The 20462-nt window shown below is 37.1% G+C and overlaps 1 protein-coding gene across 7 annotated transcripts; it reads right to left on the bottom strand.

The window, feature by feature from the left end:
- Nucleotides 1-87: 87 nt before the first annotated feature.
- On the bottom strand, nt 88-19373 carry IMPACT (impact RWD domain protein). 7 transcript variants are annotated; one of them, XM_080582830.1, is made up of 11 exons: nt 19215-19372; nt 18631-18759; nt 17803-17855; nt 16629-16691; nt 13719-13804; nt 11934-12062; nt 11548-11642; nt 7003-7076; nt 5330-5420; nt 1992-2126; nt 88-446 (listed from the first exon to the last, which is right to left on the bottom strand). In XM_080582830.1, exons 1-11 carry the CDS (start codon nt 19248-19250, stop codon nt 378-380), a joined length of 960 nt encoding a protein of 319 aa, XP_080438956.1. In that variant the 5' UTR covers nt 19251-19372; the 3' UTR covers nt 88-377. The 7 variants fall into 7 exon arrangements, with proteins under 7 accessions (XP_080438956.1, XP_080438955.1, XP_080438950.1 ...); XM_080582829.1 differs by having other exon boundaries at nt 243-446; nt 11548-11645; nt 19215-19373; XM_080582824.1 differs by lacking the exon at nt 19215-19372 and adding an exon at nt 18923-19204 and having other exon boundaries at nt 243-446; nt 11548-11645.
- Between the last annotated feature and the right edge of the window lie 1089 nt (nt 19374-20462).

Below are 20462 nucleotides of genomic sequence, written 5' to 3'. Positions count from 1 at the left end.
GCTTCAGTCTCATCCTCAACACAACAAACTACTGAGTTCAAGTTCTAACACAGGACAGATGTTTGAGTTCTAACATAGCAATGAGTAAAATCCACATTTGTAATTAGTCAGCCATCACTGAGGGGGGGAAATGGTTCTAGATGTTACAACACCCTCACAGAAAGATGCTGAGATGTATAAGAACAGAGAAAACTTGTGCCTAAGCTCTATTTCTCAACAGCAGAAGAAATCACAAAACAAGATGAAAACATATCTATAGCTTTACTGAATTCTCTGTTGAATACAAAATGTCTGTTGTATTTGATAAGACAATAATGTACAAGTTTCCTTTGTATAAATATGTGCAAAGTAATCTTTTTATAGTTTTTAAAAATAAATTAGTGTTCTGTTCTCTTCTTGTCCTTCTTTGTCTTTTTGCTCTTTCCTGCTTGTTTAGATGATTCATCCTGAAATGAAAAACAAGCAAATCAAAATTTAAAACAACATTCTTATATATTGTTAACATTCTCTCAAAGTCACTCACAATAATTATTTTTAATATGAAGTGTTCATAGTTCACTGGGACTTGATACAGTTTTGAACTGTAAAGTATTTAACCAGTTTTGTTATTTTGTCTGCTTGCTATCTAGAAACTTCTGCCTTCAGCAATGCTAAAATTATACACATAGCTATGCCAACAACAACAACAAAACAAGTGTAAAAATAATCTAAGCCATTTCTGTTCAAGGAGGACGTTACCAGTATAGGAATACTTCTACGCTATACTGCAAAACTGCTCCTAGTGTGGAATGTGGCCCTATCAAGAGATATACCATACACCGGCACAATAAAACTGCTTCCCTAGACAAAGCAAATCTACAATAGGGGAAAAGCAAAATTTTACCAGTCTTAATGGACCAACACCCTGTTGTACTACTCTGACTGCCAACTCTGAAAAACAAGATATTTCTTCACATATGAAAAGTCAATCAATGTATGAGTTTTTGTACTTTTACTTTCTAGCTATACTGTCTCACTACACTTTCCTGTATTAGTTAGAGGTTTACAATTTATTTTGGATTTCAACACACCGGTAGATTATGATCCATGTAATTAAATTCATTAAGCATTCATCTCAAGCGTTTCTCAAAATGGTGAAGGAATTTGCCAGAAGTAAATCTGACTGAACATGGGACATTTTAATCTCTTCCCTTCCATGTGGAAGGGAAACAGACCTTAACAAAATGTTTGAACTCTGCTATTGTAGTATATGTTAGTATTTGCATATAACATACACAAATCTAATATGCTGTTCTGATGATGAAGAAAACAATGTTGAAAAACAGGAATAGATAATTAAATTACCTACATCCCTGACATAAAATGCCATATAAAGACATTTGGAACTTTGTCACTTGAGTAATTTAAGCCCCCCTTGAAACATTTTCCCTTCATCTTTTCTGTAACACTTACTGTTAGATGGTTTGAGTTCTTCTAGTCTAGCTTGATTTTTTAATGATGCCTATCATCTATTTTTTAATAGTATTTGCTGTTGTTATGATGCTGTATGTTATATGCTATGTTTCTGAAAATGATTTGTGTCTATTAAAGCATTTGCATTTTAAAATTCCTACTAGTTACAGTGATTCCCAAGCTCTGTCTGCCTACACACTAGCACCAGGCACACGTGTAAGCATGAGAGGCAGCAGCTGCCTGGTTTCTGAACACACAGAAAGCAGCGTATCCCCTTCCTGCCCTCCCTCAAGCCTCAAATTGGTGTTCTGGACCACAGCCCTCCACTCCTGCCGCACTCCGTTGCACACCTCGCATTTACAGGTCACTAACTTCTTTGGAAGTTATTAGTAAGTCATAAGATCAGTGCAAAGACTCCCTACCAATGCATCAAAGCAATCGGAGGATGGCATGAGTAGTATTTTTCTGGCTTCATCTAACAGTGACAGTTTGCACAAGTTCACATATAAACACCTTTATTTTAAGTGACAGAAACTTACCACTGAATGTACATAGTTGTATTCCACAAGGATGTTTCTTGCGCAATTGTTGATATGTTTAAAACGATCTGGTCCTAACAGAATACCTCCATACCAGCGGGATACCACGACTAACACATTGTGGACATCCAAAATCTGTTTAAAACAACAGCAACAACAATAAAATTAACAAAAACAAACAACTATAAAAAAGTTTTTTTATTGAACTAGTTTTACTGTTGATATCTTTCTTAATAGAAAAAGCCTACTTTTTAAGATGAAATTGCATTCATGTCTGTACCACATAGCACAGAAGTCAGAAGGTAACAAATAATAACAATTCAGTAGTTGTGGTAAGTTTCCCTGTCCAAGCTTCTACTCAAAGGTAAATTGAAAGTAAAATGAGTCAATGTATCCCATTAGAAATGGTGAAAAGTTATTTCATGTGCTCTACAGTTGCTCATCCATGTATCAAAGGCCTCAGGCATTATTTAAAGGGACGTTTATTGAGTTACTTTCATTATTTTTAATAAGACACTTTTTATTTCCAAAGCACCTCTGTCACCACGTAGATTGTCTATCCACATTTTTGGAAATGATGATGGATAAAGCTAATAACAGCCAGGGAACAGGTACATAAGGCATGGTTCATATGGATATCTAAAATGCCATAACACCAGGAGCTGGACTTGATGATCTTTGTGTCCCTTCCAACTCAGGATATTCTATGATTTTGTGGAATAATCTACTACTGTTACCAAGTGCAGGACTTAGCAACAACTCTTGGATAACACAGAAAAACATCTGTATTTTCTTGGTCTGAGTTAGCATCCCTTACAACCGAGCAGTTCCTTTTTGAATTCCAAAAGGCATATATAAAGTTCACAGAACATGAAATAATTGTATTAGCAAAGGAGGAAACAGAAAGGAACTAAATAACTCTTACATAGTGTTTTTAAGACTATCAGTAACAAAGTCAAGAAGAGATTTAAACAGAAGCAATGACTTCCTTTATTACAATTAAAGGCAAGAAACACAGACCTTCAACAGCTTTATTTTTGACAGCTAAATGTGACTTGACTAGACTTGAAAACCAGCATTTATTCTGCCTTACAGCAATTCTACCCTCAAGAAGATCTCCAGCAGCAGCAAATGCTAGTAACAGAGTGATTCCAGCTGACTAAATGTCACACACACACACACATTTTGCCAAAATATAAGAAATACATTACTGCACGAAAACACGTAGTGACAATCACAAGTTGGCTTTTTTGACATGGTTTGTGACCATGATCCTGAATTTGTTCGTCAAACTAAAGCATCTAAAATATCTGTGAAAGATTTTCACTCACAAACAGCTTACTCTCAAGTCCTGTGCAGTACTCCACTAGTGCGTACAGATGGCCAGACAGAGCAAGAACAGCTTTATTTGCATAAGGCTGAGCAAAACCACTGTGGTCTGCAAGACAGAGGGCGATCTGGTGAAGTGGAAGGTGAGGAAAACACCTTAAGTGCCAGCTATCTATAAAGCAGGTTAACAACCATTCATCATCTCCATTAAGGAAAATAAATAATTTTTAAAAAATTACATATATATATATATATATATATATATATGTATATGACTAATTTGAAAAATCCTCTTAGAAGACTCTACCTTTGTGAAAACAGAAACATTATTAGAATTTTAAAGTTTAAGGGATAATGTAAAAAACAAAAAAAAAAAAAACACAAAGGAAGGGCAGTTTTTCTGACGGGCATTTTCTACTCTACATTTACACATCATCCATAAAGTCAGTTTATAGCAACTGTTCAGAGTAAACAGGATGTCAAACAGTTAGGAAATTTTTAACTTTGAGTTCAAAAGTATTAATCTAAAATACTGTTTCTTGTAACCGGAAAGTGATATCTTGACTGAAGTGCTAGGTTTATCTGAAACAAGATAAGATTTCTATTGCAAAAGAAGAACTATAACTACAGCAACAATAACTGTATTAAACCACCTGATTTTCATGCCCATATCATGTGTCTTAAGAGTTTGCAAGAGAAGAATTAAGAGAACTACATGAACACCTAGAAACTAGTCCTTAAACTACTTCAGTTTTTCCCAGGAGTGAAAATTGCACTTTTCTGAGCTCTGCAGAATCACAATTCCAAAACGAAAGTACGCCCAGTAATAACTACTATCAGTTCACATTTGAAAGGTGAAATTTCATGTCATTTTCTAAACTGGATTTTTATGGACCATTAAGCAGACACAGTAAATCTGGCACCTTTCAAGAGTTTACATTAATATACTGAAAAAGAGTTGATAAGCTCAGAGTAAGTTGAGGTACAGTAACTGCAAAGATATTCTTTACATTATTATTACTACACTAGTATTTTCACACTTACCACATATACTTGCATATATTATATAAATTAAGTTTTCCTTCCCAAGTCAAGTTTGAGTTACTTAGGAAGTTTCAAAAAGTTCTAAATGAAAAGTGCTAAAATATTTACAATTATAATGTTTCTTCCTGAATAAAGAAACCTCTGAAATTTAAAACAAAACAAAAAAAAAAGCAAAAAACCCACTACACAACAACTTTAAAACAGTCTCCAGTAATAAGAGTACAGCACATTAAATGACAGAATATACAAGCAAGCAAAGGATGGGAAAAGAAAACCTTTGTTCTGAAGGTGATGTGAATCGAAAATCAAAATGAAAAACATTAATTAGTGTTCTGATATAGTTAAGAGACTTGAGGCATAAACTGTATCCAGCTGTTCCCTGTAGTTATGGTATTTTACTTATGGCTTTACAAGGGGCTGTATCATGCCAGCTAATCAAAATTTATCAATGTACATTTAGTAGTAACTTTGTAGAGGGAATATTAGCTCCACATCTGAAAACTAAAATATATGCAAATACAAGGGCTAAAGAGTCAGACCTGGAAATAGCACAAAGATATACATACAATGGTGAGAACAACTTAACTGCTTCACTCCCATTCGCTTTTGCATTTGAAGCTCTACTCTGCAAGTTCTAATAGAAGTGTCTTTTTATGTTACGAATATTCATAAGGAAACTGAAGTAAAGGTTGTGTCAATCAGATTATTCCAGTCTTCATTTTCTATCCATCTTACACCATATAGGAAGCACAGGAATCTTTATGATCCAAGACTTGGAAAATCCAATTCATTACATGTATACAACAGTCTGTACTTTGTTCTCTGACTTCTGAGTAAGCAATCACCTATTGGGCCAACAGCAAAGCAAGAATTCAAGTAATCTTGTATAAGTTTATTAGTCACATTGTAGTGATTTTTTCAAATCTGTTCAAGACTTCCAGAAATCAAAGACTAATTGCTATAACCTGCATAAGATGAAGAAGACGTCCACCTGCTGCTGTTTCCCCATCATCTTCACAGTCTTGTAAGAACGTCTGCTTATCTTCGCAGTATATTCTAAAACAAAACAATAATAATAATAATAATAAAGAATTAACAAAAACTCAATCAAGTAACATTTTTAAGTGATTAACGAAGTCTCAGAGATCTTTCATAAGCAAGTGCATCAATCTGCTTCTCCACTAAGGACATGCACATGAAAACAGGATGTGGCTTAGGGTAAACCACAAATATTTATCTCTACAGTGGAACAAGCGTTGAGAAGCTGTTACATATACCGTAACTACTTCAGGTTAACTCCATATTCATTACCAGTGTAAAGTCCCCAGTAAGAAAAATCCTTAGGTTTTTAGCCTAGTAATTACATGTAGTTTCAACCAACTCCATCAGATGCAGGTTCAAATTATATATGATACACACCTACAAGATAGAAGAACTCTGACAGAAGTGATTATTAGTAATCAGTTAAGTCTGTATTTCAGCAGCAGCAGTGTAAAACTATTACTGAAATTCTGCCCCAGATTCTCCGTGCCATTTACTGAGCCTTCCTCCAAAGCAGACCTGTGACAGAATATAGCAAGCCTGAGGAACTACACTGGGGGCACTCCGGGAGACTTTGGGGCATGTTGTTTCAAATGAAGGACAGCTGCCCAGGTCTAAATGTACAGAAGTAATGCTCAGAACTCTACTGTTTTGTTACCTAATTGATTTCATAACTTCCACCCTTAGTTAACATACACATGACGCAATGACAAAGAGGCAGCTAGTTTTAGATGAAAAATATGAAGCAGTAACTATGTTTCTGTTGCTTTTTTGAAGTGTATTTACATAGTATGAGTGGAAGGTGTCACATCAGCAGCAGCAGCAACAATAGAAATCCTCTCTTTATACAAACCTTTAACTTGGGTAGATATATTGGTAAGCTTTCACTTACTCTCACTTCATGCTTCATTAGGATCACTCCAGGATGTGCATGAAGGGATCACCTTCTATACGCACTTTTTCAGATGACCAGTTCCTCCAGCAATGAAAGGGGCTCCTCTTACTGTCACATTCCTCAGAAAACCTACATTGCTATCTGGACTGAGACTGTTTCATTTCAAATAATCTATGTTCACAAAAGTTGCCAGGGATAGACCACTGCCAAACTCATTACTACCTGTTCCCCATTTTCCCTGAAGTTTTATGTATTTCAGGAAATTTCATATGCCAGGTGTCTGCATCAGGCTTTCTGCTTCAGCCCTTATTTCAACTGAAATCTTTGAGCCATTTATAAATGCAAGGTCAGGTTGAAAAATGTCACTTTGCCTAAATAAAACCACATTTAGTTCAGGATGAAGTAGCATTTCCTTGCTCACACCTCCTATACAAAGTCTAACAACACATGTTCAAATCCGCTTTTATTTCTTTTTGGTTTTTATTCCTAGTGCTGCTTCACTATCTTAATATTTTTCCTTACTATATGTTGCACTTTCTTGATCTCAAGTCCAAAATAAAGCCTGAAACCTTTAACATGCAAATAAATCTTCATGGGAGTAGTTTCTTATTAGCAAGGAATTTCTTTGATGCATTTTATTTTTCTCATGCCCTGCACTCACTTGACAGAGAACACTGAAAAAAATCACTATTAATCTCTCACCTGTATGCATATATGTTGTGGGTGGCACTTGCAATTTTCTTATTCTCATATAACTTTTCAAGAACTCTCTTTACCTTTAAAAAAACACACAGAAATAAGCTCAGTAAGGGGATTTCATACACATCATCTCAATATTACTGCTAAACAAACACCTCCTTTTCAGTACTATAGGGAAACACTTCTACATTTTGACATAAAATGAATTAAATATTCAATTTGCTAACTCAAGCAGCTTCTCAGTACCCCCATGCTATTTTCCAGGATACTGCAAACATCTGTTTCTTGAATCAGTGCATTCATATTATTGCTGAACACGTATAAGCATCAAACTGATTTACTAAACAAGAGAGAGAGTGAGATCTAGAAAACACTTTAAATCAGTATTAAGGATCAATTACAGCTACTTGCTTTTTTCAAGTGTAACATTAAGCTGGAATAATGGCACAACATGTTTTCCTATTACATTACACATATTACGCGTTGCTTTTACTGATATCACCGTAACATGATGTTTGGAAAGTTCTACCACATTTCACTTTGAGATTTTCTTTTTACTCAAACTTACTTGCTTTTCAGAGTTTCCATTTCACAGAAAGAACTGGAAAAAAAAAAAACAGCTTTCCTCTGTGGATCTGAGTCAGTATTTCACAAAAAAATGATGTTCCCACTATATCGATCTCTCTTCTTAAGAAGTACCAAAACACTTATCAATATTAGTGCAGCTTCTGTTTCTAATTAAACAAGCTAGCAATTGTTCAACACTTCAACTTGGTCTAGTAAAAAGAGCTTTGATCAAGACATTGTTTTAGTAGACAATGCATAACTAATATTACTTTGAGCAAAGTATGACTGAAGTTGAGAAAGCTTGGAAAAACATGCTTGGTAAGTAAATTGCTTTTCATTCCAAAGAAAAACGTCTCTGAGAAGTAATCAGTGTTCATATTTAATATCTGTCATAGCTACACTGTGCTATTTCCAATGCTTCTGGAAGAAATACAAGATTATCTCAAATATAAGATACCTCAATGAAAAAAATGCTATTATGAACTGAGAACATTGCTTCAGACACCCGTTTTCTCCTGTTGTCCCCTTCCCTGAAGTGGAATGTTGAAGAAAGACAACTCACATTACTTAGTATGCTTTCATAAACATTTTAATACATGGATTTAGGGTACAAAGCATATGAAATTACTGTCACCTTTGACATTAGTTATATGTTGGCTACCACGCTCCAGAAAATATCTCTCAAAAATTCACTGTATGTCTGTATTAGCAATAAACCTCTAAGACAGACATCTCGCAGCTAAGCAGTAACCTATCTTTTCTTCTATAGCAGATCATGAACCTTTTTTCCCTGCTCCCCTTTCTACTCTTCTTGATTCAGGGAATTAAGGGAAAACTCCCTACACATCAGTGAAGCACCTGTTCATAACGATCTTTAAACAACAGATCACTTCTTAGTCCTACCTTTCTAAACCAATGTCAAGTCCAAGAACCACATACATTTTAAATGCCAAAACACACCAGACAGAGACAAGGAAAAGCAATGGTACCAAATCTAGTATCAAATCTAGCTTGCTACCTGAAATATACCTATCGCTTTTTTTTCCCTCATAAAATTTATAGTAACCTATTATTTTATGTAAATAACTACAGTATTATGCTGGTTGTCATTACTGAAAGCTGCATTAAAATATTCAATAAAGGAATTTACACAGCAATCTGTGTACTGTCTTAAACATCAACAGCCATCACTGTAACGTACCGACAATGCATTTACTAATCACTTCAGTTAATAAACAAGTTAGTGCTCTCTAAATGTACAATGTTTTACCTCACTCCTTACCTCTTTTTGCTTTCTTTCATAAAAATGAGCCCATGTCATGGTAAAGCTTCCCTGCAGCGCAGACTGATCCCCTCACACTGTACAGTATGACTCTATCAAAGCAGATGGATTTGACACTACCTTTATACCATGCAAGTAACAAGAAGCCTTGACGTGAAATTCCTAGGTTTATTAAGTATACATTGCTTTTAAAAAGAAGTCATAAAAGAAGAAATTAAGAACATCTCCACATGCAAAAGGAAAGTTATTAACCTGCTTTAAGTACTATTTCTTGACACAGACCTGCCCTTTCTGAAACCTGTGTCTGCATGTATGAACTTCCTTTAGGTAGGAATGATCTTACAAATCAGAGTGAGAATATTTTAAAAATCAAAAAGTCAATGATTCCAATTCCCTCTCTTTCTAAAGCAAAACAGCTCATAAAAACTCACAGTTCATAGGGACTGAGCACTGCTAAGAAAGACCCTAAAGCGCAATGCTACTTTAGTGAAAATGGTAACACATTAAGTATTTTAAAACATTGAGTTATTCCACATTAAGAGTAACAAATAAAATTGCTTTTGCTTTGGAAGCGCTAAGAGAACATCTCAAGAAAGCTGAAGGCATGTTCAAAACATTATGATGTATTCGGACAGAGAAAAACATGATAGATGTCAAGATAGATGTGAAAGGCACGGCGTATTTTTGCAGGTGTGAAAACAGAAGCTACAGTAATATTTTATAATATTTATATTTTATAATATTTTATAATAATATTTTCTCAAACACAATAAGCTGAAGCCTACCAGAAATCTGTACTGCCAGCAGATAAATATAATACAGAAGAATTGCCCAAAAAATATACAGCAGTAGCACCAAGAAATAATAATAAATGAATGTACAGTATTTATGAAAAAAGGTCAGGCAGGGATACCACAGTGGAGCCTTACCACAGAATAATGTTAAGCAAGCTGATAAGATGAATACAAACAAATCAGCAAAATGAGATCACGTGTATTTAAAAGTTTAAAAGGAATTGGAGCATGAAGGTGTTGAACTGTAACTGAGGTATCTAACCTGCCAGTTAAAACTGCCTGGTGCAGTAGAAGGTGACTGCTGTGATACCAACATTTCAGAAGTACTCCAGGAACTACTCAGAGAACTGCAGATCAAGCCTTATAACCGTACTAGGCAAATTAATTGATGGTATTAACAAAAAAAAAAAACTTAAGATACTACAGCTTCTGTATAGGCAACTATGCCTCTAAAATCTGTCAATCTGTCAAGATTCTTTCAAAGTCACTGAGCATGTGCTTCCAGTTGATCAAGCCCACATGGAATTTCAAAATATATTTGACAAGATACATTTGTAATTTTTTTTTTTTTTTAATAAAAACTGGAATTGGATACAAGGAAAGAGGAAAATATTCCCAGGGTGTAACTGCTAGCTAATGACAAGACGAGATCAGTAGTTTCCACGCTGAACAGGAATCATCAAAGGAGAGAGATGTTAACAGATGCAAAGTGATGTACAAAGTGACTCAAACTTGTTACAAGCATTCACAAAAAGAGATCTTGGGGTTGTAACAGACATTTCTATGAAAGCATCAGCTCAGTGCTGAATAGAGGTTAAAAAAGCATACTGAAAGGTATTACCAGGAAAAGAACATTGAAAACAAACAAAAAAAACTCTTTATATCACTCCATAAAACCTTGGTGTGATTGCATTCAGTGTTGTGTACAGTTCTGGTTTGCATCTCAGAAAGGTTAGAAAGCAGAAGCAGCTGGAAAACAGAAATGATTGCACACATGGAAGTTCATCCAAGAAGTACCAAAATAGTTGGGGAAGTCGGTCTTCAGCAAGGTCTGTGAAACATGATAGATGTCTACAAAATGCAACTACATACAAAAGCAGAGAGGTGCAAGAAAGGAAGTTACAAGCAACTGATTGACAGCAAACACAAGGTGTATTTTCATACAATACCACAGATTCTGAAAGTTCATTCTGGTCCAAAAAGCAACTGGATAACCCCACCCCCTCAAAAAAAAACCCACATTAATATTAACCACAATGACACAATCTTTACCTTGTGTTAAACTGCTGAAAGAAGAGAAGCACGATGGGAAACAAAATACAGCTGTCCTTTTCTAGCACACTATCTAGATCCATATTTAACACCGATTCCCATAAGAGACAGGAACCAGTGCAGAGATTTTTTTCTAGTTGTGGATATACACAACTCTGCTAGCATGCTTACCCCTCTCATTTACGTCTAAGTATTTACTTATGCATTATCCAAATGTATTTCTCAATAGAATCGCCTTCTGAAGAAGGGAAAAATATTTATAAGCTAATTTTAATTCACTTTCACAAGTAACACAACAGACTCAGTCACTTCCATGTATCATATGAAAACTTCGCAAACATCCAGAAGTCAAAATGTAATTCTCTTATTCTCTGCCCTACATCTAACACACTTAAAAGTAAGGGATAGCAACATCCACCCACTTCCACAATAGAACTGGAAAGCTACCAGGAAGAACTGCAGAGCCGATACAAGTTACTTTGCTGACAATGAAAACCAAAAACTGAAGACTACTTAATACAATATCAACACAAAAATGCAAAGAAAGACAAATTCATCTAATTGCAACTATTTCAGTAATATCTTGTCAATCTCAAAGTACAGACAAAAAGAGTAGGCTTGATCTCTACTAACTTGTCTGGTTGTCACCACAGGAGCCAGATGTGCCTGGAAAGTACTCCTCCTATCTGTGAGTGGGTTTCCATGATGTATGGATGGCAGCTCTTCATCTACTGATCACAAACAAGGAAGTGTTTGGGTGTTTTTTAAGGATACTGAAACAACATATATGGCTACAAAAGGAAAGAATGTCTTAACTTTCAAAAGAGATTAGTTAAAGTTAAGTATGCAAGATAACAGAGAACCACCAAAACCATGCAGGGTTATTTGCGATTGTTATTAATCTTTATTATAATTTTAAATGTTACTAATTTTACTCAAAAGTTTAGTAGAAAAACAGAAACGTAGGGCCTCTCTCTCATAAATGATTTCATCACAATTAATGAGGAAACCTTTTTTACCTTCTTGATTTTCAGAGGTGATATAATTTAACAATTTAACTGGATCTTCCTGAACAGGCTGATAGTCTATGAGAAAGTCATCTCCATTATCTTCATCAACTTCTTCACTGGTTTTCTTAATATCTGGTTCTAGTAACATACAAGCAGTAGATTTATTACAATTTTTTTTTTGCAAGACAAGTAATACAAATTTTCTAATTCTTTCTCTCTAACGTGTCTGTCTTTTCAGTTCAAATCAGCTTGCCAGTAAGAATAAATGAAATGCAGAATAATACTTCATCCAGTATTTAATAAAATCATATTTAGAATTAGGAATACAATATTCACGTCATGAAATCCATCCACAGTATCTTCTGTTTTAATACTAATTCACACTCATGCTTACCATTTCCATTAAACATTTACAGTAGCACTAATTGTTAATTTCATGGTACTGACGGTAATTTAATCTGAATTTAGATTAATAAAATAATCTGGTATTTCACAAATTCTCCAGTAAGTTATTGGTCAGTTTTGGAAAAATGTAAAACTGCTGTTCAATGGTACTCAACAAGGTTAGGAAAACATCAGATTTGAAACATCTCTCTGGAAATGTTTCAAGCATTCTGGGATTCCCAAAATCCTATTTTCTTTTCTGCACAGGACATATGAAAAATACCAGTCAACTGCAGAAGAGTAAATATCATATAATTCTAGCACTCTGGCAACTGGATTTAGAGAGAACCTACAACAGAGATAAGTTAATGTATCACAATCTAATTTCCTCCTCTGAGGACCTATGATGTGGTGATGATGCAGTTTTTGTAACACAAGTATTTTTAATAACAGAGAGGAAGGTGATGCATGTTCAAAAGGCCTAGAAAAATTATCAGAAATAAAAGCCCCAAGGTTGCAGTCAAATTACCCAATAAACTTCCAATACTTAAACTAAAACTTTCACTTCTCAGTATCCACTCCTTTAGTCCTGTCAGTGAAAAATGTCTTTTTAATTTGTGCAATGTAGCAGCCAAATGTACAGTTTACTGAGAGGTTAAAACTAGACTTTGTCATGAAGAATCACTGAAAATGTGAGGTGTTTTTTTTTCTTCTTCAGTCTTTCATTCTTGACAGGAATGAGCTAACATCTTCCCCATTAATAATATCCCTATTTCCTTCTGCCACAAGCATAAGCAGGCACATCACTCATGTATTTCATGGTAGTTTAGCACTTTAATGAAAGGGAAAAAAAAGGCCCTGCCACTTCTGGAAAGAGCAGCTGTGAATTTACACAAACTGTCACTATAAAAGCAGAAAAATCACTGCAATTCTAGTGATGACATAACTTCTCATCCCAGTATAGCACAATGCAATTGAGATGGCATACTTGGTTATTTGTCTGCATATTCCACTAAAGTTTATCTCCTTTTCAGGCTAATCCCAATCCTCCAAGAGTGCACTCAGCTCCAGAAATTAATTACTGCTACGAATGATTTCTCAGCAGAACAGAGGAAGATGCGTAATGCATCTGCATGCAGCACTCTGCTTTCACGCACGTAATTTAATAATCTGAGAGAATTGAGAACCTTGTTCTAGTTCATTGCAACCACCTCCTTCCTTTTTTTTTTTTTCCCCCTATTGCTTTTTGAAGACGGAAGCCATTGCTGTAGAACAATAAGCCATCAAACTAGAGACTGTTTTGTCTTATCTAGGTCAAAACGAAACTGGGCATAGATCTTTAACTTTCAATGAAATCTTACTTTGCAGATGAAGAAGTAAACTGAAAAACCCATGTATTTTCTGAAATACCTGGATCTGCTGACTGTGCCTTTTCTACCAGAACTTCCCGTATCTTCTCCACCCATAAATAAAGAATACTTTCACCAAGGTTCTGTCTGGAAGATAAAAGTCACAGTGAATGAAGAATATATATATATATATATATTTCAGATTTTACTTGGAAAGTATCTACGTTAAATAACATGCAGACTTCAGACATGCAGAAACACAATTTTACAGTCTAGATAAAGAGCTTAGAGAGGCCTGTGGAATACTCTATCTAAGCAGCTCACCATGTGAAACAAGTGAAAATCTGCCTCCTTATGGCTTTTTTTTTTTATATATATTAAAAACACCAATAATAAAGGAAAACAGGTAACTGATGGAAACTTTCTGGCATATACAGAAGGTGAAAGCAACCACAAGAAGAGAAAAATGGACAGCTCCCGGTATTTTCGAAAGAACACTAAGCCAGTACTTCCAGCCTTTGAGCTTGTTCTTGATCAGTTTTCTCTTCAAAAAGTTCTTTGCTGCCAGTGGTGAGCTCCTTTGGCCACTCTGTGGCTGCAGGGGACGTTTCCCCTTTATGTTTTGGATGTCTCTTCCATGGAACAGCCTCCCTTCTCTTTCCCCTCATGCACTCAGTAGGGGCTAAATAAACCTGGTGGACTGTGACAATAGGTCAGTGGTAGCAGACACACTGGGTCCTAATACACGGGAGTTTGGGTCCTATAGGAGAGGTAATCATTAAGCTTATGAGTCCTTAATTAGCAGGCATAGGCATGTTTATGGTACTGGGGGAGAATGGGATAAGTGGTTTTATGTGCACATCCAGAGTTATGAAACACTGCCTTTATGTGCAGCAGGACCCAAACATCCCTAAATATATTGAAAATGGTATCCTGAAAATAATCTTCCAAATTATATTTTAACATGCTTATGAACTGTGACATATTTCGAGACATATTTTGTCTCAAAACCAGAACTGAAGGTATAGGGCCTTAGTCAACTCACAGTCTCTCATTAATAATTTTATTTTTACTGCCACCATCTGGGGCAGCATGTAAGTACACATCAGTAACAAAACTGTATTGCTTAGTGTACACAGTACTATTGTCAAACGCAATCAGTAATTCAAACAAATTTACATATTTTAAGAAAAATATTCAAGCAAAAATAAAGAATGTGTAAACTTGCAGCTTAGTCCCCAAAATCCAAACAGACTGAGTCAAAGGCCTGATTTCATGCTGCTGCTCATCATACAGAAGCATTACTTTAAAACATGAAGAACTACATTTATGTTAATGATGGAATGAGAGGGATTAGACAATGAATAAGATTTCTCTGTTGTATACAAGTATACCAGAAGAATATCTGGAAAAATAATAAAAAATCCAAACATTTCCTATATTTTTCAGTTTTAAGCACTTTGTGCATCCCAAAACAGATTTGTGATCAATCGTTATCTGCTTTTCCCACCTCCTTAAGAGGACATTGTGAGTGACTAACAGTATGGTTCATATTGTTTTAGATTGCAAAACTAAGCAATTTAGATCACTAAAACACACATCGTAAACAATGCAGAGTAACTATGTTTACCTGACAACCGTTTCAACATTGGATTGATAAAAGGCTTTCACAAACACTGTGCACATCAGTGGCAACTCCAGAAGGGTTTTAAACGCAATCTGAATTGACATATATGGTCTAAAGTACAAACACATTCATTTCCTGCTGAACAAACAAAAATGACAGGAGAGCAACAAGGGCTCTCAACAGCAAGCGACAAAACAGAGTTGCCAGGGATTTATCTAACTAGCAAATTGTAATAACCTACAAGACTCTATTAAAAATAGGGAGAGTGCTTCACAACCATGCTATTCCACCTTGCAGTCTTCATGTGGCAACTTGCTCCAGATGCTCAGAACAGAGCTCGTGAAGGACACTGAGCAGCTCTGACTCTGGTAGGGACTCCAATGAATCTGGACGGAGTCGATGATAATCTGCTCTTTTTCCTCCACTGTGGTTAATTTGATCCCATCAAACTTTTAACTTTAAATCACTGTGCTTTTTTGACACTTCTAATTTAATTTTGCTTGCTTAAATTAGAGGAAATCCAGTTACCCAAAATAACTACGTAATTAGACAAAAACAAACTTCATGCAAGCTAAGTGCTGTCTTCCTTATTTTACGGCATTAAAACACATCTCTTAAGCAAGAAGTTCAGATGTCATAATTCTGGGCACAACCATGCTTGCTTATGACATATTTTCATTTCATTTAGCTTATGTTATCTTTGAAATCTGAAAGGATTAAATAAGCCACATATAATTACTACACTTAATACCCCAATTTCACAGCAATTCAAAAACATATAATTTGAGTATTTCTAAATGTTATATTTATTCTCATGCATCGTGAGTTGTTAGCTACACGCTGTGATAATAAATGGTCTGTTATGTTACGGATTCTAGTTAATAGACTCTACTAACTGTGTTTGCTTCAAAACCTACTTATCCCTTAGCTGTCTTTTAAGAAAAACTGTTTTGTCGCTTATGCTCTAAGACATGAAGAAATGTTTTCACATCCTGCAGTTTAACATCCAAATACAGAAATATACTCTCATACTGAAATATCACCGAATTCTGAAAGTATCTCAAGATTAGGAGCCAAAATGAAGACCTCCGTCCTTAGAGAACCAGGTCAAAATAACATAAAGGAAAATTGTTGGCATTTAAGACAATTCATTCTCATAAAATGTTAAACATAGTATATACATAGCATTAACTGTCTGATTTGTAAAAGAAACTTACTGTTTTATGGCTACTGCAGCACTTATTACACTCACTAGTTCAAGCAGTTACTTGAAAGCACACATTGAGCACAACATGAAACTGGAAATATATCATCTTTTTCTATATTCCCCAATCTGTAACTTACATATATATTTCTTCCAAGCTATTTGCTAGTTCTGTGTACTCCTCTCCTCGAAGCCAAGGGGCACTAGAATGAAGAGAAATATGATGAAAATGGTGTCTGTATGTTGACTCCATCATCTCAACAAACACTCATTTCAAAATAAACATGATAAACACCTAGAAAATAAACACTGTCAATCATCCCCACTTACAAAATTTCAGATGTAAACATCTTGCTAAAAGCATGATTACCTAGATCTCCCTTAAGATTCCCAACTTTGGCAGCCTTTCCATATCTCAGGTAAGTAAGCTGGACTCATCTTTTTTATGGTAGGCCGTTGTCTCTCCAGAGTCACATTACATATTATTAGCATACCTTTCTGACTCCTTCAGCACCATACTACTTTTTACTATATTAAAATGTAACGATTATATTTTATTATGTAATAAATGAATTATAGTGAAGGATCTAAATACAGCGAAGGACATAAATATAGTGAAGAAACGTGCTTACTATATTTAGCATGATCCTTCAGTTCTGTACCTGTACCCTTTTAGTCTCACGTTAAAGTACAAATTTTACCTCAAATTTACCAGCACTGTGTTGCATTCCCTTGCCAATGCTGTTGACCAAAATTTAGCATATATGCAGCATGTCACGCCCTGCAGGCCTGATCCCTCTATCACCCAAATCAGGGGTCTGGCTGACATGTCTCCATTGCCATCTGGTTTACATATCAAGGGAAATGGGGAGAGCAGAGAAGGAAAAAAGTGGCACTTGCTCTGGTTCCATCCTAACAAGAGCAAGTGCTCAGGTGAAAAGCATGCCTTACAAGCTGAAAGAAGGGCAGAAACAAGGGTGGTACACTCTAGAAAGTGATGAGATATTGTCCAATATGTCAAGTAGCAGCTACCATACCTCCATAGTCTAATTGCTGCCTTGCCACAAAATAATATTGTAAGAATTAGAGTTCTGAGACAAGAGATCAGACTATCATAGTGAACTTCATGAGGCCGACTTGGGGGGAAAGAATAAAATATGATTTCTTGAAACATTCTGCTATGCCCAGGATATTTTAATTCAAGAAGTCATCTTAACTAAACCTCAACTTACACTTTAAACAATTAGCACTGGTAACTCAGGAAAGAAATACAAGTGTCTGAAGGAAAAAAACTCATCAAGAAACTTCACTTACTTTAGCTGATAAATAGGTGGCTCTGCAGTTGGATATCCTGGAGGCAAAATCACCTGAAAGAAATTCAGGGTAAATATTCACTATACTACTGCTCTCAGCTACCTGAGTTTTACTAATGGATTCCAATGTTGAGCACCTGGGCTACAATCAGTGTTACAAATGAAAAAAACAGTTGGCTACGCTGTTATAGAATGACGGAAAAACAGGTATATCTGTATTTAGGATTCCAATAACGGTAATGCATACAAATACCATATTTCGTGGCATACTTTTTGCGGATGAAGTGTTATGCAAAATGAAGTGCAGAAGAAATGTGAAAAGAGCTGCCTGCGTGGTGACTGTACTTAAATTTAAGGGGCTCTGCAATTCCACAAGTAGTCATTTCAGTGTTACTTCCACTAAATGAAGCATGTTTACAGAACTGGAAATAATAAAAGTGGCAAGTTACTTGGTCAAGTTGATCTGAATTTTGTGTTTCCACACTTTGCAGAAAGTAAATCTAGAAGCAGCTGCACCAGACTCACTCAGGTGTCCTATACAAAGATAATGTACATAACCAGTTTGTCTAAAATGAGACAGAGAAAAATACTGAGATGTGGTTTTATCAGGTGTGGAATTAGGATACGTAACTACTGCCAACGTCACAAGCACATTGATGTGTTACGGGAACCACCACTGAAAAGCGTATCAAAGATTTCAATCCAAAAACTTCTTAATGTGTTTGAGGAGATATCAAATCCTACTTCAAAGGCTTTCATGCAGGCACGAGCTTTTCCCTGCAGGAGTCCACTTGCAATTTCTGTGTCAAACTCCTCAACAGCACTGTACCTGCAGACAGAGCGTCCATTTTGGCTGGTCCAGACAGTCACTAATCTTAATGCAATAGATTTTTTCATCTTCATCAACCACACACCAGTCTTCACCATATATGGATGACAGGGCTTCAATTTCATCAATCTGGAAAGAGCATTGCGTAAAGATGAATAAAGAAGTAAAGAAGAAAACACACAACCTTGCGTGCCAGCCACGGTTTTAAGCCTGGCTCCCCTACTGCTTATTTACAAACACGGTTCAGTGTAACAGGCGGTCATAAAAACTGGGGGGTCCAGTCCTGATTTACAGAACAAGTAAACTTCACTCTGTTCTTCCACAGGCACCCAGGTCTCTTGTTTCCCTGGATGAGGCTGCAAGTAGCAGACATGAAGCAGGGAGCAGCTGCAGCGTTAGCAGGCGGACACCGGCAGTGGCTCTTCACTACAAACCCGCAGCCACCCGCCGGTGCCTGAAGGGAGCCGGCCAGCAGCTCCTCGCAGGACGGAGCCATCCGCTGCCCGCCCTGTAGGGGAAGGCCGTGCCCCGGCGGGCCCCTCACTCGCAGCCCCGCCGCCCTCCTCGCCCCCGCCGCCGCTCACTTGCTGCTGGGCCGCCTCGGGGCCGCCCGCCGCCATGGGGGCCGGAGGGGAGGCGGGCAGGGCGGAAAGGGCGGGCGGCTTCACTGCGCAAGCTCCCCGGTGGCAGGTGCCCTTACGTCCCGTCCCTATTGCTTGTGTGGGGAGGCCCGATGGCTGCTGGCAAGAGGGACCGAGGGAAACGGCGGTGTGACAGACTCACGGGCTCCTGGAGAGTCGGGCGTTGCTCGCCCAGCCTAGCCGCACCCGGTCTGAGGGCTGCCTCACGGCCGCCATTCCCTGCGTGCTGCCAGGGAAAGCCGTCAGCTTGAGGTGCTGAGCAGGCACAGACAAACCGAGCAGCTGCAGACCTCAGCTGGTTTTGGCTGAGATGACAGGACGAGGCTGTGCCTCCTGCCCAGCCCTGCACTGGTGTGTCCTGTCACTGCCCGCGGGGTGCAGTGGGTTCCCTGCGTGCTGCCTTTTCTGCCTCAGCCAGCTGTACCCAAAAGCCACAGCAGCCAAGGCCCCAGTGTCTCAATCTCAGGGCCAGAGGCACCTCTCGTTGCTTATTCCTCTGTGAGGTGTTTCCTGCAGCCCTACCTGTCCTTCCCCTTGGCACTGGTCCTGTCAGGTCTGGTTGTGCTTACCCAGCTCTTCTCAGCACCTTCCCTTCCTGTGACCTCTGCTTCTTATGTACAAACTCTATTATCTAAGCAGAGCTATCCCCTGACCAAAACACCTTCAGGCACAAGTATCAATATATCTGACTCCCACATAACTGCTCAAGTAGCTTCTCCTTCTAACCTTTCCATCCCCAGAGTGCTGCAGTGCTATTTCCCTGCACCATTTTTACATCCTTCTGAAAGAATGAGTGATCTTCAAATACAACGAGCCATTGTATTTATTCCCAGGATATATTTAAGTACTGTCCTGTGGAAAGGAAACTTGGTGTATTCATACAGTGAGTGTGCCAAATGCCTAGGTCAAGATACAGCACTAATAAACTGTTATAAAATCTGCTTCCATCACATATTGACACAGAATTAAGATTCCACGTCAGGTGGTATTTCCATCCTACTCCTGACATACTATTTTAAAAATAAACTGTATAAGCAGTTAAATTTCAGTGACAACTTTACATATACAGTCATTTTACTTTGCATTTTTGTCATTTGAAATGAGCAAATGGCATTCTATAACTACATAATTTCCTCTAAAAGAGGAAAAGGTGTGGAAAATAGGTGTGGCGAGCAGTTTACATTACATTTA

The sequence above is a fragment of the Anser brachyrhynchus genome (assembly GCF_964034855.1).
Source record: "Anser brachyrhynchus genome assembly, chromosome: 2".
NCBI lineage: Eukaryota > Metazoa > Chordata > Aves > Anseriformes > Anatidae > Anser > Anser brachyrhynchus.
The sequence above is the reverse complement of the archived record's forward strand: the minus strand, read 5'-3'. Positions and strand labels throughout refer to the sequence as shown.

Excerpts from the sequence above, each read along its gene's own strand:
- IMPACT (XM_080582824.1), bottom strand. The coding sequence starts at position 19,126 with ATGGCTCCGTCCTGCGAGGAGCTGCTGGCCGGCTCCCTTCAGGCACCG. Across the intron at positions 11,646-11,933 it reads CACCTCTGAAAATCAAGAAG|TAGATGAAGAGCTGCCATCC; the intron begins GTAAAAAAGGTT and ends GTTTGTGATCAG. Across the intron at positions 7,077-11,547 it reads CTGTGGTGACAACCAGACAA|GTAAAGAGAGTTCTTGAAAA; the intron begins GTTAGTAGAGAT and ends GTTTTTTTAAAG.